This window comes from Stigmatopora nigra, chromosome 10 (genome assembly GCF_051989575.1).
Source record: "Stigmatopora nigra isolate UIUO_SnigA chromosome 10, RoL_Snig_1.1, whole genome shotgun sequence".
Classification (NCBI taxonomy): Eukaryota; Metazoa; Chordata; class Actinopteri; order Syngnathiformes; family Syngnathidae; genus Stigmatopora; species Stigmatopora nigra.
In genome coordinates this window covers 238,438-262,956 of record NC_135517.1, presented here as the reverse complement: position 1 = coordinate 262,956, position 24,519 = coordinate 238,438, and the positions used below count along the sequence as shown (strand labels likewise).

General features: G+C 48.7%; 6 protein-coding genes across 10 annotated transcripts; 3 read left to right on the top strand and 3 right to left on the bottom strand.

The window, feature by feature from the left end:
- Window positions 1-79: 79 nt before the first annotated feature.
- nfs1 (NFS1 cysteine desulfurase) lies at window positions 80-3,975 on the bottom strand. The gene is made up of 13 exons (XM_077726176.1): window positions 3,638-3,975; window positions 2,802-2,878; window positions 2,606-2,722; window positions 2,450-2,533; window positions 2,218-2,370; window positions 2,022-2,115; window positions 1,771-1,905; window positions 1,469-1,626; window positions 1,104-1,209; window positions 930-1,011; window positions 749-832; window positions 585-674; window positions 80-492 (listed from the first exon to the last, which is right to left on the bottom strand). Exons 1-13 carry the CDS (start codon window positions 3,744-3,746, stop codon window positions 429-431), a joined length of 1,353 nt encoding a protein of 450 aa, XP_077582302.1. The 5' UTR covers window positions 3,747-3,975; the 3' UTR covers window positions 80-428.
- Window positions 3,976-4,391: 416 nt separating this feature from the next.
- c10h6orf89 (chromosome 10 C6orf89 homolog) lies at window positions 4,392-7,189 on the top strand. Its single transcript, XM_077726999.1, has 8 exons — window positions 4,392-4,560; window positions 5,128-5,334; window positions 5,399-5,564; window positions 5,771-5,919; window positions 6,008-6,162; window positions 6,229-6,364; window positions 6,432-6,555; window positions 6,618-7,189. Exons 2-8 carry the CDS (start codon window positions 5,146-5,148, stop codon window positions 6,698-6,700), a joined length of 1,002 nt encoding a protein of 333 aa, XP_077583125.1. The 5' UTR covers window positions 4,392-4,560; window positions 5,128-5,145; the 3' UTR covers window positions 6,701-7,189.
- A 230-nt stretch (window positions 7,190-7,419) lies between these two features.
- dram2b (DNA-damage regulated autophagy modulator 2b) lies at window positions 7,420-10,458 on the bottom strand. Of its 3 annotated transcripts, none has more exons than XM_077727002.1 (8): window positions 10,387-10,458; window positions 9,476-9,621; window positions 9,287-9,354; window positions 9,015-9,160; window positions 8,753-8,930; window positions 7,953-8,035; window positions 7,780-7,872; window positions 7,420-7,711 (listed from the first exon to the last, which is right to left on the bottom strand). In XM_077727002.1, the coding sequence occupies exons 2-8, from the start codon at window positions 9,604-9,606 to the stop codon at window positions 7,613-7,615; spliced, it is 798 nt and encodes a 265-aa protein (XP_077583128.1). In that variant the 5' UTR covers window positions 9,607-9,621; window positions 10,387-10,458; the 3' UTR covers window positions 7,420-7,612. The 3 variants fall into 3 exon arrangements, with proteins under 3 accessions (XP_077583128.1, XP_077583126.1, XP_077583127.1); XM_077727000.1 differs by having other exon boundaries at window positions 10,239-10,388; XM_077727001.1 differs by lacking the exon at window positions 10,387-10,458 and adding an exon at window positions 10,224-10,379.
- Window positions 10,459-10,930: 472 nt separating this feature from the next.
- On the bottom strand, window positions 10,931-13,333 carry LOC144203336 (transmembrane protein 263). 2 transcript variants are annotated; one of them, XM_077726729.1, is made up of 3 exons: window positions 13,001-13,333; window positions 12,244-12,316; window positions 10,931-12,097 (listed from the first exon to the last, which is right to left on the bottom strand). In XM_077726729.1, exons 2-3 carry the CDS (start codon window positions 12,296-12,298, stop codon window positions 11,805-11,807), a joined length of 348 nt encoding a protein of 115 aa, XP_077582855.1. In that variant the 5' UTR covers window positions 12,299-12,316; window positions 13,001-13,333; the 3' UTR covers window positions 10,931-11,804. The 2 variants fall into 2 exon arrangements, with proteins under 2 accessions (XP_077582855.1, XP_077582854.1); XM_077726728.1 differs by having other exon boundaries at window positions 12,976-13,328.
- A 654-nt stretch (window positions 13,334-13,987) lies between these two features.
- Window positions 13,988-18,034, top strand: rbbp5 (retinoblastoma binding protein 5). 2 transcript variants are annotated; one of them, XM_077726727.1, is made up of 14 exons: window positions 13,988-14,155; window positions 14,802-14,827; window positions 14,899-15,071; window positions 15,143-15,283; window positions 15,385-15,547; window positions 15,619-15,728; window positions 15,837-15,956; window positions 16,028-16,181; window positions 16,259-16,330; window positions 16,400-16,517; window positions 16,588-16,657; window positions 16,735-16,970; window positions 17,067-17,144; window positions 17,854-18,034. In XM_077726727.1, the coding sequence occupies exons 1-14, from the start codon at window positions 14,137-14,139 to the stop codon at window positions 17,907-17,909; spliced, it is 1,536 nt and encodes a 511-aa protein (XP_077582853.1). In that variant the 5' UTR covers window positions 13,988-14,136; the 3' UTR covers window positions 17,910-18,034. The 2 variants fall into 2 exon arrangements, with proteins under 2 accessions (XP_077582853.1, XP_077582851.1); XM_077726725.1 differs by having other exon boundaries at window positions 17,067-17,321.
- Window positions 18,035-18,776: 742 nt separating this feature from the next.
- On the top strand, window positions 18,777-24,434 carry ippk (inositol 1,3,4,5,6-pentakisphosphate 2-kinase). The gene is made up of 14 exons (XM_077727128.1): window positions 18,777-19,284; window positions 20,427-20,486; window positions 20,586-20,681; window positions 21,248-21,314; window positions 21,388-21,512; window positions 21,580-21,669; window positions 21,743-21,801; window positions 21,910-21,982; window positions 22,085-22,249; window positions 22,310-22,418; window positions 22,537-22,672; window positions 22,743-22,845; window positions 22,927-23,027; window positions 23,110-24,434. Exons 1-14 carry the CDS (start codon window positions 19,204-19,206, stop codon window positions 23,255-23,257), a joined length of 1,413 nt encoding a protein of 470 aa, XP_077583254.1. The 5' UTR covers window positions 18,777-19,203; the 3' UTR covers window positions 23,258-24,434.
- The last annotated feature ends 85 nt before the right edge of the window (window positions 24,435-24,519 follow it).

Below are 24,519 nucleotides of genomic sequence, written 5' to 3'. Positions count from 1 at the left end.
GACAGTAATGTTACAAGAACAATTTATGGAAAACAAAACACCAAATAAACTCAAATTATGTTATGAATGAGTTACAATGTTGGGAGTTAGAAATAACCTTTATTGAATAATATTGCAAATGTATGTGGGCGGCTAACACACCAATTTCCTATTTGCTTTTTTTTCACGGTTAAAATGTGGAAGTGTGACGCCTAAAAAATTCAAGCTTGTGAAATTCTAAGCTCAACAAAAGAGGAATGGATAGTGCCTAACATAAATATCGATAGCATTGTTAGTCAAAAAAAAGGCAGCTCCCTCAGCTCATCTTAATACAAAAGGTTCCTTTGTGCGTGTTTCGAGTACTGCAATATAGACAGAAATAGTTTCCTTCTTGAGAAGTCTCCCGGAGTGGTCGTCAACCAGGAAGGCAAGCGGATGGTGGGAGGAGTCTAATGCTGGGTCCATTTGATGCTCTTCAGGTCAATACCTTCTTGAACCATCTCCCAAAGAGGACTAAAAAAATAGATAAATATATTTTTTTGAAACGTTATTGGCCTGAAAGTTCTACCATAATAAATACTCTGGAGACACGGATGATGTCGCACCTCATCTCGCGAAGCCTGTGGACGTGACGGATGCATTTCTCCGCCGTAAAGTCCACCTCTTCCTCCGTGGTGAAGCGACCGATTCCAAACCTATTCAACATATGAGCACATTTGTCACAAAGAATGTAAAAAGGATAATCATAATAATGAGGATGATGAAGAACCTGATGGAGGAATGGGCGAGATCCTCATCGGCGCCGATGGCCCGGAGAACGTACGACGGCTCCAGTGAGGCTGACGTACACGCGCTACGCCGACATACAAATATACAAGTGGACATAAACAGCGACCGCGAGGCTAACAAAATATGTGTCCGTCATAGAAGGTTTTGTTTCCAAACCTCACCTGCCAGAAGACAGCGCGATGTCCTTGAGCGCCATCAGGAGACTTTCTCCCTCCACGTAAGCGAACGACAAGTTGATGCAGCCTAACATGACGTGATTTTATTCCATCGTTCATTTTGGGTAGCAGTGAAAATTTCCATTTTTTTTTCTCACAGCTTAATAATGAATGACCTACCTGGGTAGCGTTGCTGCGGGTCTCCGTTCATGATCACGTCGGGAATGTGAGACGTGATCTTCTCGACCAGACGATTTGCCAGCATGGTCACTCTTTCGTGGTCGTACTAAAATACAACATTCAAAGTAGTGTCAGAAAATATACCCCGGCAAACAATTTCTATCGACATTCTTGTAACACGGCCGTCGTGTCGTGATCGCCTTCTACATCTGCTCATGCAATACACGTTTTGACCCGCAGAGGGCGCCCAATTTAACGGGATTCCATAGTAGTCGCCCCATTTGTTTTGAATTGGGCTCTCCCTGTCGACCGTGCGCTAGTGACAAGTGGTTCCAAAATAGGAATATTAAATATGGAAGACTTACAGCCATCTCCTGCTGGGCAATGCTGCAGGCGGCCCCCAAGCCCACGGCTAGCGGGGTGGGCACCGTCCCCGAGCGCAGGCCCCTTTCCTGCCCGCCGCCGTTCTGCAGCGGTTCCAGTCGCACTCGCGGTCGCCGTTGCACGTAAAGCGCGCCCACGCCTGGCAAGAATTCAAAGCATACACATTATGATTATTATTATTCATTTGTGCAACAAAAGACGAAAACCAACGATAACAAAAAGCAACAATGCTCACATGTTAATCGATACCAATTTAGAAGTAGGGGAGGAATTGTTTTTTCACCTTTAGGGCCGTATATCTTGTGGCCGCTGATTGACATGAGGTTGATGTTGGCGTCGCTAACGTCGATGGGAATTTTCCCGACGGCCTGCGCGCCGTCCGTGTGGAAAAAGACGCCCTTGGAACGGCAAAGACGACCTGCCAAAAGCCCAAAGAAAAAGAATGCTCGTGAAAAAGTCTACAAACAATTAGCCCTGGGATGACGACGTCGGCATTTTCCCAGCATGCCATTGGCCGGGGAGCGCGAAACGTACCGATTTCATGAATGGGCTGCACGACTCCAATTTCATTGTTGACGGTCATGATGGACACCAGAGACGTGTCGGGGGTCATGGACGCATCCAGCAACTGAAATAAAGGACAAACAAAATATACATGAACTCAATAATACAGATGTTTTAGTTCATTTCTCTAGATCGTTGAGGTCATTATTCGAGTTTAATGACACACCTCCAGGTCGATCAGCCCGTTGGTCTGTACGGGCAAGTAAGTGATGCGGAATCCCTCCGACTCCAGAACCCGACACGAGTCCAGAACGCACTTGTGCTCCGTCTGGGTGGTGATCACGTGACGCTTCTTTCCTTGGTAGAAGCGCCCCACGCCCTGTTGCCGAGCGCAACCCAAAACAGTTATAGGTTATACTTTGGTGGCAATTTCCACCGGGAGGAGCCGGGCGACGCACCTTGACGGCCATGTTGTTGGATTCCGTGGCGCCGCTGGTGAAGATAATCTCCCGGGGATCGGCGCCAATCAGATCGGCCACCTGCTGCTCGGAGACGGCGGGAGGAAACGTTTATTTCGGGACAGGAGACGGGGTCGCGAGGAGGCATTCTCGTACCTTCCTGGCCGTCTCCATGGCGGTTTCGCTCTCCCAGCCGTAGGCGTGCGTCCTGGAGTGAGGGTTGCCGTAGTAATTCACCTGATAGGGCAACATGGCGTCCAGAACGCGAGGATCCTGCCAATCAACGACACGGGAGATGCCATCCAATGAGTCTCACTGACAAAAAGAAGCTTGTTTTGTGTCCGTAACGTACCATTGGCGTGGTGGCTTGAAAATCCATGTAGAGGGGCCGCAGTTCATCGTGCTCTAGTTCTCGTTTCTTGATGAGTTCTAAAGAAGAGGACGCAAAAGTAAGATCTCCGTCTGGTAAATTGTAGCTGCCTGTGACGCAAAGTGCCGAGTCACTGCTGCTCAGCTTCTTCTACAAACTGCTTTTGGAATGTTTGGTGTAGAAAAAAAACAAACGTGGACAGCGGCTTGAACAATAGAAAATCGATATCATGCCTGGAACCCGAAGCGACTAAATAAACACATTTGGGATTCCTTCTTGATGCTTTCACTTTCATTATGACTGTTACATGAGGGCATTTGAATGACACCCCCAACATGTTTTGGTTTTAACCTAGAAAACAAAAAGGTCATTCATATTGTATGCCTAAATTATTGCAATTTTAATTGCCTTACTACTTAATATGAGAGCTTCTTTTGGAAGTCCCTTTATTAAAGAATAAGCAGACCACCTCTTTTGACTTATTAATATTTAGTTTGGTGTTCACCAACGCACAAACACGTCCTTTGTTCTATTCTATACTATAATTTGTCATTTCTTTGTGATACATTTCCTTTCATTTAAAATTCGTTACGTACCCCTAACATATAATTTAGTGACCCTCTCAAACCCTGATAAATGTCATTTAAAATCCTATCTAGACTCGAGTCTTGCCTGCAAACTTTGTCAATAATACTGGGTCGATCTTGAAGTTATAAAAATAGAATCGAACCGATATTTGACTTCAGTCTTCTTTCAAAACTGCGTCACATTGTGTTGAGCATCATGCTAGGCTAACAGTAACAAGGTTGCGTCCGTACCTTTCCGCTGTGTGCTGGCGGCGGCTCTCTGTTCGCTGTTCAGCCGGGGACAGAGTCTCTTGAGCGGCCAGCACAGACGGGAAGACGCGGTCCTACTCGAGGAAAGCATTTGGGCGATGAGAGCCTCGCCGGGCTGAAGATAATAAAATAGGGAATCACACTTGGTTATTGTTCTTAAACCGAGTCGAACCCACTGGTTGACGTTCAGAGTATAACTAAACCCGACTCGAGGAAAACCCGAAATACTACTATACTGTTTGGTAACCGTGCTCCACACTACTAGGTTACATATGACATGTTTTCCAAGCGTCACGCACGAGAAGGAAAAGTGGCCGTGTTTATTGCGCTCTCATTGGCTGAAGTTTGGGACATTTAGCAATCTGGCCTGCGATTGGCTTTAAATGTAACAAATCATGGAAGAAGGGGTCCTTCTCGCCTTGTGTCAACATAAAATGGTTATGAGAGTTATGCCTGAATAAAATATGAATGCAGTTATTCTTTCTCTAAAACAACTGTCACAATCGTCATTTTCAGACTCCATGTAGTTTTTTTTAATGGTGTCCAAATATGTGAATCTGTGAGCTGTAACTCATGGAATGTCGTTTGCCGTAAAAAGCTAGATTAACTCACGTTTCCAAGCATTTCTTGTTATTTCACAAATAATAATAACTATCACCCCCAAATGAAAGTAAAAGGCCATTTTTTTAACAACTTAAATTCGTTTCACCAGCTCTATCCCCAAACTGCCCGTAGATGGCGGTGACAAGCGCGATAACCGGAGAAGAAGACGCCTCCTGCAGGTGTCTGTAGGAAGTAGCCATGCATGGAAGATTGCGGGCAAAACATTTATTTTTATCTTATTGACACAACACGGACAAAGACAACAACACTTCTAACCAGGGAAATTCTGGTTGTGCTCTAAGGTAAGCCGATTCGTTTTGTGTCGCGGTGACGTACGACGCAATGACATTGCTAACAAACTAGCTTGGTAAGTAAACACAAGCTAGCCTCGGCTTTAATTCCAAAGTGCAAATGCTAATGAGCATACTACTGCTGTGACGATTCTGAAATGTTCATCTCGACATCAATATCAAATTAAGACAAAATACTTGATGCTATTTTTGAAAGTATGTACATTTAAGAAATAATGATAGACGTCCAAGCTCTTATAAGTGGGAGGTTGCCAAACCTCCCATTTCAAAAGAATTGGACGTTTCGAGTCGTCCATGGCAGCCACTGTGTAAATAGCAGGTGTTGACACGGATCAAGTCTTCTTCAACCCAAATCTTTCTGACATCATTTGAGTCAATGAATTGATTTTATTTAATGAGAAACTTGGCCGCCTTGACACAGAGTTATGTCAAATCCTAGCTTTTTTTTCTGATTAAAATTTGTAAATCAGAGCGACAAGGTCGCCAAGCGATTCATTTGACGGCGGCTACGCTGTCGATGGCGAACGGTTTTAAACGATGACCCAATTGGCGTCCTAGGAGCCGGCCCTCGTCGCCATGGGAACGACGACGAGCGAGCCCTGCATCTACGACAAGCTGTCGGAGAGCATCGACATCCTCCGCCAGTCGGGCTACCGCTACGGCATGTCCGAGCGGGAGATCGAGCGCTTCATCAAGCGGATGCTGGAGACCAACGAGCCCCGACGCGAGCCCCCGCAGTTCCCCCTCCTCAGGGCCGCCGTCAAGGTTTGTCGGGGGGAAGCTAGCGGGTTAGCGCCGTTACCTCTAACACCGCCATCTTTTTGTGTAGCTGTTGCTGGCCGTGGGGTTCTTTTTGCTGGCGGGGCTGCTGTTCACGTACCCGCACGACGAGCCCCACTCCGCCGGCGCCCGTCCGGCGTCCCGCAATTGGTCATCCCCGTTCAGCCACGTGAGACTTCTGGCGCTGCCCATCGCCAAGAAGTACAACTTGCAAGGTAAACAAAAAGTTGACAGCGGTTTTCGTCCAAGATGGCGCCAAGAAAGAGAGTTACCATTTTAATCTCGTCGTCGTACAAGTTGTAAATTTGAGTTCATATTGGGAAAGCCCTTTCAGTCCAACTTTCTGGCAACATGACAACTTTGAATGTCCCCATTTGATGATGATGTCTTTTTGCTTGGCGTGCCAACATTCTGCGCTCAGGCTTCCACGAGTGGTGGAGTTCGGGTTCGCCCAGGCAAAGCCCGGTCAACTGTTCGGGTTGCGCTGACATTTCCACCGTTCTGGAGGTGCCCGAGAGTCTCCGAGGCAGCGTCACACTGCGACGTGGCCCGCAACTGGTGCTTTTGAAAGTAAACTGGCTGGTCCAATTAGTCTAATTTGGTCAATTCTGTACAATGTGCCGAGAGTAAGGCAAATAATAGTCCACTTTTGCGTCAGGGCGGCGAGACCCTGCGCATCGAACGACGGCAGCTGGAAGAACTCTACCTGACCCACTCCGCTTCCGTGTCCGTCCTGCTCCAAGATGACCATGAGGAGACGCACGACCCGGACGCCGGCCTGCCGCAAGGACCCGCCAACTTCACCTTGCTCTGGTAAAATACAGCAAAACTCCCGGATACAAAATACTACTGTACTGATTTCTTCCCTAATTCAAACAGGAAGTTCAGCTCTGCGACAAGAGAGAAAGCATTGCGTTGGCTCTTCCCCAAGGCCGAACTGTGCCCCCTGCTGGACAGTGCCGGCACGGTCCTACAACGCTGCTTGGTCACGCACAACCCGGAGCCGCAAAAACAGGCGCGTCCCACGCGGTAACGGGCCATATATTTCACACGGCGTATTTACCCGGCTTCTTCTACGTCAGGGCGTGGCGGTGCTGGGATGGCTGGTGGTGGGTGAGGGGCTCCCCAGCGTAAGAGTGATTCCCGTCCAACGCTGCCAGAAACACTGCGCATCCTTCCACCTGCGGCTCAACCCCGGCGACACGGGTAAGACGCTGGCGCCCTGCCATTTGAAATCCTCCCGACTGAAACGACTTTCCCCCTTTCAGTGTACGCGGACCCTCGCTACTGGCAGATGGCGCTCTTCCCGGGACGGGGCCAGAACATTGTGTGCGACGGCTCGCCATTTTAAGCCAATCGATTTGACGGTCCGTTCATCAAAGTGTTTTTAATGGAAAAAAGTTAAGAGAAAATATACTATTTAATGGCTATTACTATATTTTTTATAAATGAGGGGGGGGGGTGAGGAATATTTACTCATGTTTGTTTTGAACAAAGTAAATAGTGTTTTTTTTAAATAAGACATGGACCAGACATGGTGCCAAAAAGTCCCGCCACGCCAAAGCCTATAATGGGCCACGCCTCCCCGAACTCACTAAATGTCCCCAAAATGATGCTCTACATGGGGTTCCGCTCTCTCCCAGGTCAGTGTGTGGAGGCTGCTTGCTTCATTTTCATTTTGCACAAAAGAGGAAAAGCTGCTTCTCTTCTTTTAGCTCTTATTTATTGTCGTGTGTGAAATGCACGTACACAGAATGCTGTATTGTACATGTTGCAATGTGGATGATGGGACCAAAAACAGGGATGAAAGATGAATAAGAAATAAAATATTATGGACGTGTCTTGAAAGAAATTTGTGCCTTTATTTTCTCACTATTTTTACAGGGACATTTACAGGGAAACTAATAGGCTAGAATGACATTTAAAGGTTATTAGATTTCTTTTGTTTTCATTTAATAAAGTATATATATATTTTTTTTAATTGTTAAAATATTGGAGGGGAAAAAAAATCAAGCCTGTTATTTCAACTGGTTTGTTGAGGATTAAAAAACACGTCATAATTTCCTCAAGTGTCTTGAAAATGTGTGCTTTTTATTTCTTTTGAGTCTTGTTTTTAGGGCAGCATACATTTGTCATTTGTATTATTTTGAAGGCTCAGCACTGAGCTTTATAGACTTCCTGAGATTTTCTTCACCCTCAAACAAAGATTTAGTCGCTCGTAAAGTGAAAAGTGCTAGTACGCGTTGGTGCCTGAGGGATACTTTTACGTGTCTCCGCCCGGCAACAGCGGCGACGACTCGAGGGGTGTGTTGTCGTACAGGTGACCGCTCTGGACGTCCACTTCGGCCCGCAGATTGATTTTCTACCGACACAGAAATGTGAGCCGAAATACACCAAGGGAAAGAGAAAAAAAGAAAGAAAAAAAGGCACCTGGAAGTCCCGGATGTACGTCAGGAAGAAGCTGATGAAGGACAAGGCCAGCGACCACTCGCTGGCCGCGCTGACCACGTGAGCCACGTACCCCTGCGTTGTCAACACAACAGGCGTTAAGTTTAAACGCGACAAAAAGGCTCAACTTTTGAGTCCCTTTTCTAGCGACTCACCGTCTCTCCAGGCAACCAGTGCAGCTTACGCGCCACGTCCACTCCGGGCAGGCTGGCGTACATGGCCACGGACGATACAAACACTGATGGGAGGAGCTTAAGGAAGACCGTCTTTAAAGTATGAATTCTTTGAAAAACCCATTAGAAGCATTTCAACCCAGAACAAGTTGCTTTTTAATCCGTTTTGCACCTATTTCCATGGCTTGTGGAATATTTACCATCAACTGGTCATGGTCTGTAAAGCCCGTCGAGACATTTGAACATTCAGCGCTCAGAAAAAAAAAAGTGACTGGACTGGAACAGATAGTTTGGCTGTGGTTTAGAGCGGGGGTGGACAATTGCAGTCATCCAGTTTTTCCCCTCCCCCAACTCCAAGTGCAACTGAAAAGATCAACTCTTCCGGGAGCCTGATAACGATCCCGATTATTGGACTCAGGTGCGTTGGAGAAGAGTGTGGCTTCTAATATACTGCCCTTTGTGACATTTTCAATCCCCCCCATTCAAGTCAGAATTGCTCTTCATTTAGAACTTTCAAAGAATATTGCCGACTATATATTTGAGTATTTTTTTACGTTCACTAACAAAAAATAATAATAATTTTAAAAATGTATTTATTTTTAATCATGTATGGACCACACTAATCTATACTAAAAAGGTATTTAGTTGATTCATTCCTAAAATTTAATATTATAATATTTCGATGTATTTACGTTCGACTAAAAAAGTCCACTTAGCAAAGATCCTTAAAAAAAACACATTTAAAAAATATGTATACAATTATTTCTGCCGTCAAAGGATACTGGTGACGATACTCCCGAGCGTCCACGTCGTCAACGCCAGGCGGACGTGGAAAAGCCCCTTGCTGTGCACGTTGGGCTGCATGCGATGCGAGAGCACCGTCTGCGCTACCACGTAGAGGGCGCCCACGCCCAACGTCAACGCCGCGCCCAGCAGGTGAACCGCAAACAGCGTGGTCTTCTGCTCTCGGGAACAAAAAAGCTATTAGCCCATCGGCCGGAATTGCAATACCCTCCCCGTCCAGCAGGCAAAAGACACGCCCACCTGGAAGTTAGCCACCACGCACATGCCCGCGGAGCTGAAGAGGCCCAGAAAGAGTCCAATAGAGTTGAGGCGGTAGGCCAGCCAGTCGTCGTCACGGCTCGTCAGCGCCTCTACTTGTTTGTAGCGCACGTATACGGTGGCCATCCCTGCAAGCACATACAAAAATGCTATGAACTCATTGGCCGAAGTCACTCTAAAAGACGTCAATGGCGATTATTCAGTGCCTCAAATGAATTGGACTCATGGTGATTTTCCTTCAATAATTGATTTACCTAAAAAGGCAGACACGTCCAGCATGATGCCAAAAAAGCACCTCTCGGGAGCCATTGTTCCGGTGTCGCTGGGGGAAAAAAAACAAAAATTCCTTCATGACACGCAGCTCTATTTTCTCTAACCAAAATTTACAATGAACGATACCACGGTATTATTCATTCCTTTGCGTGAACGTAGATACGTGTTACCTTATGTAGGGAACCAGAGGGTCGACATGTCTGAGGAGCACCGCCGTCACGTAGGCCGAGACGAACGCCGCCGCAGTCCAGACCACCAGGAGGGTCGGCAGGAAGCACAGACCCTGCTGGAACCACCACATGACCACCTGTAAAGACTTTTAAAAAAGATTGTCACTCGTTAACTGGTGCCCAATCGTCCTTCTGCTTTCAATTCAAATGAAATGATCCCAGGGACAGTGCTAGACGTCTGATTCATTTGAAGTGGGCCGCCATTTTATCAAATGAATCGTCTGGCAATGAAGCGCTCCCAAATTCAAGTGACGTCATTATTTTGGTTCAGACTAATGACAAAGCAACAATTGGAAACGCGGTCATGAGACTTTCCGGACAAATTATCTTACAATTCTTCAAGTAGAGGGACATAAAATGTAAGAAACTAACGAGCGAGGTGGAGCCAAAATTAAACCAAAAATGAAACTTAAAGTCATGAATTATACAGGAAACCTTAAGAGCGAAACCGAACTCCATTGTAGTACTTAAGGCACCAAATGTACAAAATGATAACGGTTCGGGGTCAGGGGGCGTTTGAGGAAGCAATTCGCCAAACATTTATCTCGCAGACATTTAACACAAACCAATATGTTACGATAAACCACTTGAGCCTCGACTTTTCTGTTTGCTAGTAGTAGCTCTCCCAACAACACTTTCACTCGATTCCAATTGCCTCGTCTTTAATTTGGTCCTACGAAACACCCACCTCGGTGACACTTACGTTACTCCGGCGAGCAAAACTGTCCACAGAATTGTACGTAGCTCATTTCCAAAACAGACTTTCGAGTAGTTTATGAGACGCCGTTAAAACATTCGTCAATAAAGAGAAGCGGGAAGCAATCACGTTGTTACTGCGCGTGCGTACTTACCGCCGCGACTCAACCCATTTGCGCATGCGTATAGCCCCAGCACAGCTTGCTGGGAACCTTTGATGGACAAAATTAGAAAGATTGTATGTACATCAAAAAAGTAGATGACTAATGAAGCGCCTTGAAACCAAAGGAGGAAAAGCGTTGTCTTTTGCCGGCCATTTTGAATCGAAGCTACTACAAAATATACCACCAGAGTCAAAGGCTCATGTTGTTTGGAACTGCTGTTTAAATTATAATGAATTTGAACCAAGCAGATTTTTGAACTGTCTGAAACGCAGTAAACAAAATAATATATTTTTATTTTTCAAATTAGACTCCTATTTTGTATTATATAGAGCGAAACACTATCATTCAAGTTACTCATTGTCTCCCATTGACAACAATGGACGTCCAATTCACCTTAACGAGGAAAACCGACTGCAAAAGCTGAAATTTCAGTGCCGTTGACGGGACTGAAATTGAATAGACATCTAGCCCCATCAAGGATAGCCTGCGAGATAAATGTCTGGCCAATAAATGAATGAATGTGGCATTTGCTGCATTTTCCTTTAAAAAGTACTTTATTGATATATCGTTAACACACACACACAAAATGTGAAATTCATACATTTGAGTCCCGTGGCAACAACCTGGCGTGTTGCGCTTTCAGCTTGAAATGTCACAAAATGTCAAAACAGTAAAAGTTGTACATGTATACTTCTGCTTCTACTGGTTGATCAGGCACTTTTCTTTTTTAAATATAGTATACTAGAATGATGCAGAGAGCATTACAATAACAAAATGACAGTTCAGGTCATGTCTGGTTCTTGTGTGTACAGCTTCATATTTTTTGTAGGCATTTTAAGGCCACACTAAAGTGTTGCAAGGACAAGTTTCCATTTGGAAGGCAAAAAGGAAAGTCATGTTTGTATTTTGTACAAAAAAAGACTTTCCTGAGGCTAATTTATGTCAGGATAGATGACTTTGTATGTCATAAGGTAAACTATCTGGACAGGGTTTAAAATTTTTTTTTTTTTTTTTTTTACTATTTTCTTTTCATAAGGGATGTGACTGTTTCTAAATTTGAGAGTTTGAAAGTAATCACCCCACCAAAAATATACTTCAGGAAAAGTGTTTTTCATGAGAAATAAATGTATTTTGTTCTAGGATTTGTGCCCCCTTGCAAAAAAACACAATTTTTGTCCATGGAATGACTACTCATCTGGAATTTTTTACCCCCCCTCCCTTTCACAGCGTGGTCCAACCCAACACATCATTATATATATATGTATGTATAACAAATCTGTCCTTTGGCGTGAAATTGAGAGCGACGATTGAAATCGAAGACAAACGGTCCGTGTATTGGAAAGGGCACGAAAGGACGGCGCCAAGGAAGGATCCGCCGGATTTTGCAGTCTTTGCCGGACCTCCTTCCGTCACTCCGCTTTGTCCTTTCTCTTGGCGACGAAGGGGACCTTGTTAGCCACGGAGGAGCCCACCGAGGACACGCCCCCCGCCACGGCGGACACGCCACCCTTGACCAGGCCGGCGCCGGGAACGGCGCTAACGGCGGTCTTGGTGATCTCCAGGCTCTTGCCGCCCACCCAGGCAACGCCGCCCACGGCCGCGCCCACCACGCCTTTGGTGACGTTGAAGAGGCCGCCGGTGACCCGCCACACCATGCCGGGCTGTGCCACCGCCGCCGCCTCCGCGTGGTCTTTGGGAGAATCTGCCCGGCGACAGGAGAGGAGGATTAATGTCCAAACAATATTCAACAGCCAATTGCATGCAATAGGAGCAGGCGAGACATATTGCGCCCATCACGTCCCCCTCAGGCTCCGTTGGTCCCCGGGGGACCGGCCCGTGGTGGCTTACCGTTGGCGGGCTCCGTCTGTTCCGAGGCCAGGGGGCTCCCGGCCGGGGGGTCCATGTTCACCTCATTCACATTCTGGGAAAAAATAAATAAAACATGTTTAGCCACAAACATGCTGGTTAAAATACATGTGCAACACTGCCGCCCCAACCCGACCCCCCCCCCCCCCCAAAAAACTTGCTGAGTACGCCTGTTGCATTGTGGGTCGTGTAGTTTGCCATTAAAGTCATGCATTTTCAAAGTTCATTTGCATATTTTGCCTCAACACACTTTTACATTAACTTGTCATGTTAACAGTCCCCAACGCCATGTTTATAAACCATTTTTTTTAAACGTATGGCGATTTCAATGTCAGAGAATGCAATTTCAAAAGTTGACCAGTCATTCCCCGTTCAAATGGATATGACGTCAAGCGCCGTCAATTGGCGTCAAAGTATTAACAATTGAAGACTATACTTCAAAGTACCTTCTAAAATATGCAATATAACAAAGTGGAGGCTTTGAGAGAAAAATACACTTGAAAATAATGTAAAGCACTTAGAAAGAAAAACAGTTACAGTATATTTTTCACTACTACTAAAAGAAACCCTAAAAGATTTGCATAAAACATTGAAGAGATAAAATGGGAGGGGACGAAAAAAATGAAGATGTCGGAAAAATGCATTCGACACAGTTATAAAGAGGAAAAGTACTTGAATATGATGAAATGTTTACGAGTATGAGGCTTTTTCTACCTTAACCATCGTGCCTTCGTCGCACCTGGCGTAGAAGGAACTTGACACTGTTTGTCGTTGAGCTTCCGAGCAACCACCGGCTCGAAAGAGGAGCTCCCAGCGGGAAAAGGTTCAAACTGGTCGGCCTTCTTGCTTGTTTGACGATGCTGCTCGGGCCTCTCCGGAGCTCGTCAAGGTGGCGGGGCCTCGTCTGAGCCTTCCTCCCCGCAAACTGGCTTCGTTTCGCGGGCAGCGCCACGCAAGCACCGCCGCTCTTGTACTGCTTCTTCTTCTACGGCTCGTCACGTCCTGTTCTCTTCTTCTGCACTTTGCCGACGTGGCGCCCCGCACTTAGACGTTCACGCGTACGTCTTGGCACACTGGCGCTGGGTATCTCCGGCTATGTCTTTCAAAATAAAATAAAAACACTTTCGTTATTGTTTTATTATTGCTATTTTTCTATATTTAGTATCATATGATGAACATTTGAACTGGAATGCCGAAAAAAAATCGACGTTTGTATAAAAAATGATTTAAAATAAATAATAGATGAAATGTTGCCCAAGAGACAGGCTCGACTTTTTGTTATGCCTTTATGGTGAAGAACGAAAGATGAATTGCGGGCGTCGCTTGCCCATATCCGGAAGGATCCAACTCCGGATACCCCACATCATCAGAAGAGAGGCGGTTATATCCAGAGCGGAGTAATAAAAACCAGCATATAGAAATGGGTCAAAGGTCAAGCGCAGCGGGATGACGTTGGAAGTGACTTTGGTTGTCACACAACTAGCAAATTATCACATTAATATTTCATATAATGTAACAAATCCACTAACTTTGCCACTAATTGTGAAAATTAAGTGGAGGAAATCAAAGGAAAAAAAGAAATTAAATCTTAACTTGTTGCAGTGAATCTTTTTGTGTTTTTTTTTTGAAGGGGCATGTTTTTGTTTGTTGTTGTTGCATTAATTTTTGGTTTCATTGTCCTTGAAACTAAATGAGTAAGAAAATCTTAGAGTTAGTGTGTTTTGTTCAGGCACATTCGTGGTCACATTGTTTGGGGTCCTTGCGGAAGACTCGGCGGGCAGAAACAACTCAAGTGAATATATCGGCTGGATATTGACAATAAACCATCATTAAATTCATCTTATTCGAGATCGTTGGAGCCTCGTTCGGCCAACAATGAATCTTGAACTGCTCGGTAATGAACCAAAGCCCGTTATTACCATGTGTATGTTGTTGTTAGCATTTTTGAGCTAGCCGAGTCCGGTATATGGCGTTATACGATACATTTGCTATTTCCAGAACGTATTGACTCTTGGCCATATGATTAATTCAACTAGTCAGCTACTTGAAAAATATTTAAAATGACGGGTTATAAATGCAAACGGAGCGCGCATCGCAATAGTAAAGTTCGGCTCGCCTGTTTTCGCATTCAAAACAGGTCCAAATCATTTAATTCAATTGGGGATATTTTAAATCTTGCGCAATTTAGGTTATACGGGAAAAATAAAATGATGAATCAAAATGATGGTCAACTAGTTTAGAAGCTATTTCCTTTTTTTTTGATAGTGACTGACATTGACATTTCACGTTCTGCGTTAATGGTATTGATTTGTGCATTGTTGTTATTGTTTTAAAATGTACTCAGATGATGTTATTTACCATGACTTACTTGAATGTCTTTCCTTGGTGTACTGTGAGTAATTTAGCCATTGGAATTAGTGCCGTCCGATATGGACAAAAATGGGCCATCTCAAATCGCGATTGCAAAAATATATCGTACGCTACCAAATGAAATCCTGTTGAGAATCTTAATGCAGACCTGCTTGTTCTTCCTCTCGCAGAGTCGTTTGGGCAAAACTATCCAGAGGTAAAGCATCTTCCGTCTCGCGCCGGCGGAGGTGCGGCTGCTCGGGTCTAAGTTCCCGTTTGTTATTGCAGGAGGCCGATGGCACGCTGGACTGCATCAGCATGGCGCTCACCTGCACCTTCAACCGCTGGGGGACGCTGCTGGCGGTGGGCTGCAACGACGGCCGCATCGTCATCTGGGATTTCCTCACCCGCGGCATCGCAAAGATTATCAGCGCTCACATACATCCCGTCTGCTCCCTGTGGTGAGACTGGAATTCCATTCAAAGCGGTGTTCCGCCCGTTTCGACCAATCAAATTCAATCAACGCGTCCAGTTGGAGTCGAGACGGCCACAAGCTGGTGAGCGCGTCGACGGACAACATCGTATCGCAGTGGGACGTGCTGACGGGCGACTGCGATCAGCGCTTCCGCTTCCCGTCGCCCATCCTGAAGCTGCAGTGCCACCCCAGAGATATGTCAGTATTTGGAGGCCTCGCTGAGCTATAATATCTTCTTTGATTGCCAAAATGTTTTTTCATTGGATTGAAAATCTCCATTTTTGTTTTCCCCCCCGTAGGGACAAAGTTCTAGTTTGCCCCATGAAGTCGGCGCCGGTGCTCCTGACCCTGTCCGACTCCAAACACGTGGTCCTGCCCGTGGACGACGACTCGGACCTCAACGTGGTGGCGGCCTTCGACCGGCGGGGCGACTTCATCTACACCGGGAACGCCAAAGGAAAGGTGGGCCCCGGGCAGCGCCCCCTGGCGGCCGCCGGACGCCGGCGCTGATGTGTTTTTCCTTCCCACGGCAGATCCTGGTGCTGAACACCTTTACTCAGGACCTGGTAGCGTCCTTCCGAGTCACCACCGGCACCAGCAACACCACCGCCATCAAATCCATCGAATTTGCACGCAAGGGAAGGTAAACAAATGGCAATTGTGGTGATTGATAGCTTGGAAAAAGAAAGGTTAAAACTGAATGACGGACTGGAGTGAAGAGTCAATAACACTTTCGCTTCCACCGGATCAGCTGCTTCCTCATCAACACGGCGGACCGCATCATCCGCGTGTACGACGGGCGGGAGATCCTGACCTGCGGCCGCGACGGCGAGCCCGAACCCATGCAGAAGCTCCAAGACCTGGTCAACAGGTGCGTCCCGCCACGCCTCCGCCGGCCGGGCCGCCGGCCGTCCTAATTTCCTTTCCTTTTCCGCGTCGCAGAACCCCGTGGAAGCGCTGCTGCTTCTCCGGGGACGGCGAGTACATCGTGGCCGGCTCGGCGCGCCAGCACGCCCTCTACATCTGGGAGAAGAGCGTGGGGAACCTGGTCAAGATCCTGCACGGGACCAGGGGGGAGCTGCTGCTGGACGTGGCCGTGAGGACCGCCACCTCTTCTTATTTGAGGATGTTCATATGATTATTATTAATAACACGCCATCCTTTTCCGTCCAGTGGCATCCCGTACGGCCCATCATCGCCTCCATCTCCAGCGGAGTGGTGTCCATCTGGGCCCAGAACCAAGTGGTCGGTACCCACAAGGCGTGCCTTGTCAAAATGAGTCTGTTTTCATTGGATGTTTGCTGTCATTTTCAGGAAAATTGGAGCGCCTTTGCCCCGGACTTCAAAGAGCTGGACGAGAACGTGGAGTACGAGGAGCGGGAGTCGGAATTCGACATCGAGGACGAGGATAAGAGCGAGCCCGAGCAGACGGGTACGTGCCTGCCTGCGACCGCTCGCGCGTCAACCCCTGCCGACCGCTTCTGACCGCCCATCCCCGACAGGGGCTGACGCGGCCGAGGACGAGGAGGTGGACGTCACCACCGTGGATCCCATCGTGGCATTTTGCAGCAGGTGGGGAAATTGCTTTCAAATACACTCATATTTTTCTTTCTTTTTTTTTCCCCCAACTTTGTACTTGTTTCCCTCAGCGACGAGGAGCTGGAAGACTACAAAGCTCTGTTGTACCTTCCCATCGCCCCGGAAGTGGAGGACCCCGAGGAGAACCCCTTCGGCCCCCCTCCGGACTCCACGCCCCAGGCGGGGGCCGGCGAGGAGGCGCAGGCGCCGGGCGACAAAAAACAGCGGGCGCCGTCGTCCGAGGGAGGGCCGGCCAAGAAGAAGGCGCGCACCACCAACATCGAACTGCAGGGAGTGCCGGATGACGGTGAGCTTGAACGTCACACGTGCTCCTGTTGGGCGAAACAACACACTAGTTAGCCCTAGCCACACTGACCGTTTTTGTTCCCCGTCTGTCCGGCAGAGGTGCATCCCCTGCTGGGCGTGAAGGGCGACAGCAAGTCCAAGAAGAAGGCGGCGGGCCGGCCCAAGGGCTCCAAAGGTAAAGACAAAGATTTCCCCTTCAGGCCCAAGCCCTACTACAGGGGGGGCGAGCGGCCCTCCTTCGCCTTGGACGTCCTGGCCGCTTCGGGGCCGCCGGGCGGAGGAGGAGGAGGAGGCGGAGCGGGCGGAGGAGGCGGAGCGATCAAGGGCAGGGCAGAGGGGGGCCTGGCCACAGGTGAGCAAGCGTGCCTTTTGCAAATCCCCCACAAGGGGGCCACCGTGCCCATCCTTCTTCTGCTCCACTAAGCTCGGCTTAGTGTGCCGCACGTCCGCTTCCCGCTTGCCCCCCCCCCATTGCTCCCTGCGCTCTACCCCACTACCCGCCTGGCTCCTTTGGCCATTTTCCGTGTGCTGCCGCTTACCTTCTGTCCTTTCCGCCTCGCCCTTGGGTAGACTAACCGCCATCTTAACAAATGCTTGTTCTTGAACGTGGCCTTGGGCCATCTTAGTCATTTGCTCAATGGACATCATCTGCAACTCTAACATTGTTTTCCTACAGAATATATACCAAGACGTCAGTTTTTTTTTAAATAGATATATACATATACTTTTATTTAAATGCTAAATTTAAAGAATACGTTTTCCCATGTATTTATTTCCAGTCAATGAACTTCAAATCCAATATTTGCGTTTTTTTAATTTCTTCAGAAAAATTGATATTTCTTAAATAAAAGAAAAGTTTTATAAGAGATCATTGTCTTTTCCAGGCACACTGGTGGCTCAGCAGCCGTACAAGCAGCACGACATCGGAGGCGTAGAGTGACGGCGTCTTTGGACTCTCTCGCGTCCTTCAACTGGATGGAAGCGTGTGTGTGTGCGAGTGTGAATGCGCTTGGTTATTGTTGTTGTTTTTATACATATTAAAACTGTTTGGATTTTCAAATGAAACTAATTGTTCCACTTGTGTCGGACACAGGGCAGTCTCAAAACAATAATAATGAATGATTTCACAAAAAAAAATAACTGGGAGGGCCTCGAGGCAAAAAAAACCCAATATATAAATATATAAGAAGTCCAATTTGAAGTGGTGAAAAATGGGTTGGACATATGTGGCACTGCAATATATTCCAAGGTGGAACGGACGTCTATGCTAGTCAGGCGCAGGCAAGGAGTTATTAACTCGACGTCACTACTTGTCATTGGGTTGAAAAAAAAGAAGGTGCATTTCTTCTTTATTCCACTGGAGGGCGTAAAAACATGCAAAAGAAAATGGCACATTACCTGCCATTTAAACTACTTATCAGTAAATTGTACGTAATCGAATTGTTTGTTTTGACACGTGATTTCATGAGTCATTTTGAAACTAAAATGTCGACCCTCGACCCCTTTACGTCCAGAACAACACTGATTAAATAAATGAATAAGAATGAATGAGTTCCGATAACTGTTTTTCCCTGACAGTTATATATATCGTAATTATGAACAATTACATAAAGTTTTCTCTCGCTCCCGGGGGAACGTTACTCATCGATCATATGATCAACGAGACTTTTCCACTTGCGGATTATGACAAAAAAACAGAAAAATATGGAAGATCCGTTCATTCGCAACGCCGCGGCCAATCAGATGACTCCCTGGATACAAGTGTCGTGAGTCGCTAGTCATTTTGTCAATCACAGAATGGCGTCAAGCTATCTTGCTTGCCCTTTGTGTAAAAGCGGTAGCGCTAAACTGCCGCTTCAAAATGTCTAACAAAATGAAGGCAGTTGTCATAAAATAGCTGGCGCCTTGTCCTCCACGCCCTCTAATGTATTATCAACATTTTTCTTCTGATTCTTTGGGACCGTGCGAGAAGATGAAGACACGGAATTTGTCGTCGACGAACCCTACGTCAACGTCACGTGTCCTTTAGTTTGAAGGCGGAAGCGGAAGCCGGAGCGTGCTCAACACCGCTAGTCGGCAGGGTGTCGGCAAAAGTCGTCCGTCCGTGTGCGAATGCGCCGCTAACCGCTCGGAGTTGGCAACTAGTTGAAGGACTCGGCCGCGGGTTGCGAGGGAGCCCTTCAACTCCCCGACGGCTAGCCAGCGAGCCAGCCAGCCGTCGGCCGTGGGCCGCCATGGAGGTGGACAAGATGGACGAGAACGACTGGCTCTACCACGGCGAGGGCAACAAGAGTCTGGTCGTCGCCCACGTACAGGTGAGTCGGCTAGGCTAACGAGGAGGCGAATGGGGCTACGGGGCTCGCCGGGTCACACTTTCTTTCACCTTCGGCCGCTTTACTGACACCCTGGGAACGCCTCTTTGGCGGCGGTGTCACGCGGTTTGTTCGGAACCACTCGAGTGACTTATGCTGCTATTCAATGGGTACGTGTCGAAATGCTACAAAGCCTAGCGAATAATCGTTACGTCCAGTATGTACGCGTTAGTCGAAGGAGGGGGCGGGGGGTGAGCGGCCGGGGAGGGGGACGTTAATCCACGGAGCATCCCGAAGGTGCTCCACGGTCGGTCCGGTGCCAGCCGGCTGGACCGAGACGAAACGGTGCGTTCAGGGACACTCGTCCGTCCGCCCATCCCTTGGAGACGCTGGCAGTAGCGGTGGCGGTGGCAGTGGGAGTGGCAGAGAAACCGGTCCGAGCATGCCGACGTTGAGCAACAAGTGAGCTCGGCGGCACGGCACGTTCTCACTAAGGCTGGGCGACGATTTTTCAAAGGGTTCATCGCAGTAAATGAATAGCGGTTACTCTGGCACGGGATCTAACGTGTAACCGTAATCATCGGCACGTTTTCAATATACGATTGATATCATCATACCTCTTGTTGATTCAATCGATCTGTGAAGGTATTAAAACCCGAGCTGTGTTCGTTAAAAGCAGATTTTCACCCATGTTTATGGTTTGATCGGCTTATAATTACTCTTCTGTAATGTTCTACATGTCTGAATTGGAGAAGAATAAGGGTTGGCCGTCCACTGCTGTCATTGGCAGTAAAATAAACAAGTCTGACAGAGTGGAGGAATGCATTTTCCCTGCCAAACCTCATCATTATGTCGATTAGCCGGATACGCCAGGCGTGTCTTTGAAGCGCGTGCGCCGACACGACTTTGACGAGAAAATGTTTGTCAAAACAAAACCGTCAACAAAGCCGCAATGACCTCGGCACGTCGTCCCGTCGTCGGCAGGCCGGCGTTTCACATTCGCTTGGTCTTCATTTATTTAGACAACCGCTTTCCATTTTTGCCCTCTCTATCAAAAAAAAGAACAAAGGGGGGTGGATTTCAAATGTCACTCAAAATGAGAATTGGGACCATGTTTGATTGTCTGCTGCGTTTGTTGTCCGCAGCTGTCCAAAGTCCTGCGCCTGCTCAAGTATCCCGCCGAGGACTCGGAAAACCCGCCGCAAGTAAGCTTTTTCTTCTTTTGGGGGGGCGGGGTTGCGGACAGGTGATTTTGGTCCCCCCCCCGCCCCAAACTGACCCGCGAACCTTGCTTTGTCTTTCAGACGGCTGAGCAGGCCTATCGCCACATCCAGAACATCGTGGACTTTGGCTCCAACGTGATGAGCGCCCTGCTGGGCGACCAGTTCATCCGTGGCGGCGTAAGACACAAACACGCACTCGGGCACGCACTCGCGCAACATCCGTACGTGCGTATCAAAGGAAGGAAATTGCTTTGCTTGTCTTCGCCGCAACCACTAAATGCAAATATTTAGCCTCGGGATGCCAGTTCAAAGTTAAAAATATGATAGTGCGCCGTATTTTAGATATCAGAAGAAGTGAGAGTGGTGCTCTTTTGCCCTGGAACGCCGACTGAAAGATGGCTTCTGGGAGATGGGGTCACCCCCAAAATGAGCTACGGGTCCTACGACGGATCACAAAATGTTCATGTTGTGCTTTAGTCGGGAGAAAGGATGTCTTTCTGGAAAAAAAAGATGGAAAAGTTGAAACAAGGGTAGTATGGATGGCGTCAACTCGGCTGACGGCGCGCGCGGACGCCGTCCGCTCAGCTGACCTGACGTCCTCCGCAGATGAAAGGCCATATTGTTTGCAAAACAAGCCGATAAGAAGCCGCCGACGCCTTTCCACAATCCGCCTTTTGTGCCGCCCCAAAGCACCGGCAGAGCGCCCCCTCCTGAGCACAAACCACTTTTGCGCCTCTCTGCAGGAAGTGGTCAAGCTACCGTTGGAGTTCGTCCGTCAGCTGTCCATCAAAGTCCAACGCCAGCGACCCGGTAGGCCGCCCATCAAATTGGCCCGTGGCGCCGACCAAAGTTAACCAATGACCTCTGACCTCCTCCCATCCAGCGTGGCGGCGGGACAAGGTGATGGACATCTACAGCGGCTGCGCCCTGTGTCTGCCCGACCTGACGCGACCCAGCCGGCTACTGGCGCTGTCGCCGCGCCTCCCGCCGCTCTGCGTAGAAATCAAGGTGACCTAGCCGCCGTCTCGATTGGTGGTCGGCGACCCCCGTGACCTTCTCGTTCCCCCCCGTCCAGCCCAAGTGCGGCTTCCTGCCCTCGGCCCGCCACGTGGGGCGGGACGTCAAGAGCAAAGTGTGTCGCTTCTGCATGCACCAACACTACAAGGTGTGTGTTAGCAAAGCCGCCTTTTCCCGCTGCCCTGCCCCGATACCTAAAGGACGCCCGTCCCCCGCCACAGGTGGCCACCGGGCGCTGGAAGAGACGCAGCCTGTACTGCCCGTTGGACTTGTTCTCAGGGTAAGTGGAGCCGAGGGAGGCGGGGCCAGGCGGGGCCAGGCGGGGCCAGGCGGGGCCAGGCGGGGCTCTGTCGCTGTAGTCACTCACGCATTACTCCGCCCCCTTCAGGAGCAGAGCCAGGATGCACTTTGCAGTCCGCCAACTCATCGAAGAACCTCAGAACAACTTCAAAATCTTCAAGGTCGGCCCCCCTGGTGCATTTCACATTCATTTGGCCATACCACGGAAATGGCCAAAACCGACGGTGAACGCAGTGACCGACTTTTGGGTTTCTCCTTCCCAGGGAGGTCAGTGCATCTACGGCAACGGCGGCAACGGCGGCAACGGCGGCAACGGCGAAGACTCGACGGACCTCAACTCGCTGCTCTCCCACCTGCGCCCTTACTTCCCGCACGCCAACCACCGTCTGCAAGCCTGCGGCAAAGTGGTCCTCGGCGACTTGATCCAGGTGAGCCTCTCCGTGGGTTTAGCTCACGCCCCTTTGACGCGCACACCCGGCCCGGCGCAGGTGCTGGTCAACGCCTTGTTGGACGGCGGCGGAGGCGGGACGGAGGCACGCCAAGACGCCCGGGCGTTCTGCCAGGCTAGCCACTTCAACAGAGACGCCAGTCGACACGGTGGGTCAATGTACAGGGATTTTAATCCGGTTCATACAAAAAATGCAAATATTCGATCTAAAATGGTCCGGCCATTTTTGACCTTTTCTTTTTTCTTTTTTTTTTCCACCCCGCGCAGGTTCTCGGGGTCTGCCCGGCGACAGCGTGCTGTCGCGGATCCTCCGCGTGCAAATGTTGGACAACTTGAACATCGAGGGCATCTACCCCCTCTACCGGCGAGCCGAGCGACACCTACGCGATTTTCCCAAGGAGAGGTGAGCTCCGCCTCCCGGCGCTTCTCACCGGCCACACGCCTAACCCCGCCCCCTCCCCCGCCACCAACAGCAGTCGGCTGCGGGCGGACGGCCCCTACGACGACGCCTTCCTGGAGCGCCTGCAGAAATGCCCGACGGAAGACGACGGCTCGCCGGACTTTGCCGTGTCCAAGGTGAGACGCGGCCCCGCCCCCCACGCCCGCTGGGCCGCCTCCCTTTTGCCCACACGCCTGTCGCCCCGTCCCACCCATTAGGTGCAGCAATATCGCGTGGCCATGACGGCCAAAGACTGCTCCGTGATGGTGGCCCTGGCGCCCGTGGCCCACGACCCGGAAGGCCACGTCGACGACGACGAGTGAGTTTGTCGCCGACGTCCGCCGGAAGGTTCCCTGACCGCCAATTATAGCTGAGCTTTTTGCCTTTTTGCGTCTTTTCAGGTTACTGTGGTCGCCGGCCAGAGCGCCCGCCTTCTTCTCCTACTCGGTGTCCATCCTGGACTTGGACCCCAAGCCTCTGGACAGCATCCCCCCGCAGCTGGGGCTGGACCGCCAGATCGTGGCCTGCTACGAGCGCGCTCAGACTTGAGGCCGGGCGGGGTCCAGGGGCCGGCCCACCCGACAATCACACGGACACGGCCTCCGCTAACGCCGCACTCCCTCCCTCCTCCGGTCTGCCCTTCCGTCCATCGTCTGTGGTGCGTACAGAAGCGTCCTGCCGCGTCCTGCCGCCACGCCAAAAGCCTGGCGAGCTTGCACTTGAAAAAAAAATGGCCGCCATGTCCCATTTTTTTTTTTAAATTATTTTTTTAATCACTTGGGCAGGTTTCGTTCCCTTGTTCTCCACATGAACCTAATTGGTATCCCCATGGCACAAAGTTTAGAATAAAATTGTGCAGGCAAGTATTAATTTGGAATTAGGGGACAGAACCTGGACAGAATCCATCATGTTTCTGACTAAAAGCCACTGATGTCTGATCATCCATTTTTTTTAACGTTCATTAGTCCTTTTTACTGAACTGAGAATGGCAAAAACTAGATACCAGCAGACAAAAAAAGTATTAATGCGCAAAAGCAAAAAGTTTAGTGAGATAAGAAATAAAAAGGTAGATTTACCCCCCCCCCCCCCCCTACTTCTTTTCTATTGAAGTGTTGGCTGCTTTTTGGATGAATTTTTCCCCCAATTTTCCCATTTGAAGTCTATTTTGAAATGGAATATTCTAAAGGTCAAAGAGTGATGCCGATCATGTTTTGATGAATTTTCCATCTAAGGCCCAGTACCAAAAAAATGGGATAACTGGGCTAATGTTGAAAATCATGCAGAGGTGCGGGGGGGAGTGGCCTTAGGGCACACCCTGACCCTGACCTTGACCCTGGCCAAAAATCCTTTGTTTCAACTGGTTTGAAAATTTGAGACAGGGTTACTGTGATGTCACTTCCTGTGAGTGTTTGAGTCCACTTTCACCCGGCGGCAGGGGGGCGCCACAGCAATGTGATAAATGGACCTGTTTAAAAAAAAAAATAATGGTGCCCCTTCGCCCCCAACACACCATTTAGACTTGAGTGCGAGTGTGTCTTTGTTGGGTGGGGAGAAAATACAAAGGCGGCTTGCCTCCATTTTGTATGGAAATTATTTATTTTTGTAGATTTGCTCTATTGTCAACATTTATACTAGAGCGAACTGATGAATTAAAGAAAAACAAAAGTGCAACATATCCGTGTGTGTTTGTCCTAGCACCTGAGAAATAAATGCATTTAGCTTCTTAGATTGTTCATCATTTCATTCATTTTCAAGCAAGGATGGTGGGGGTGCTGGAGCCTTTCCCAGCCAACTATGGCTGGTTCAATGAT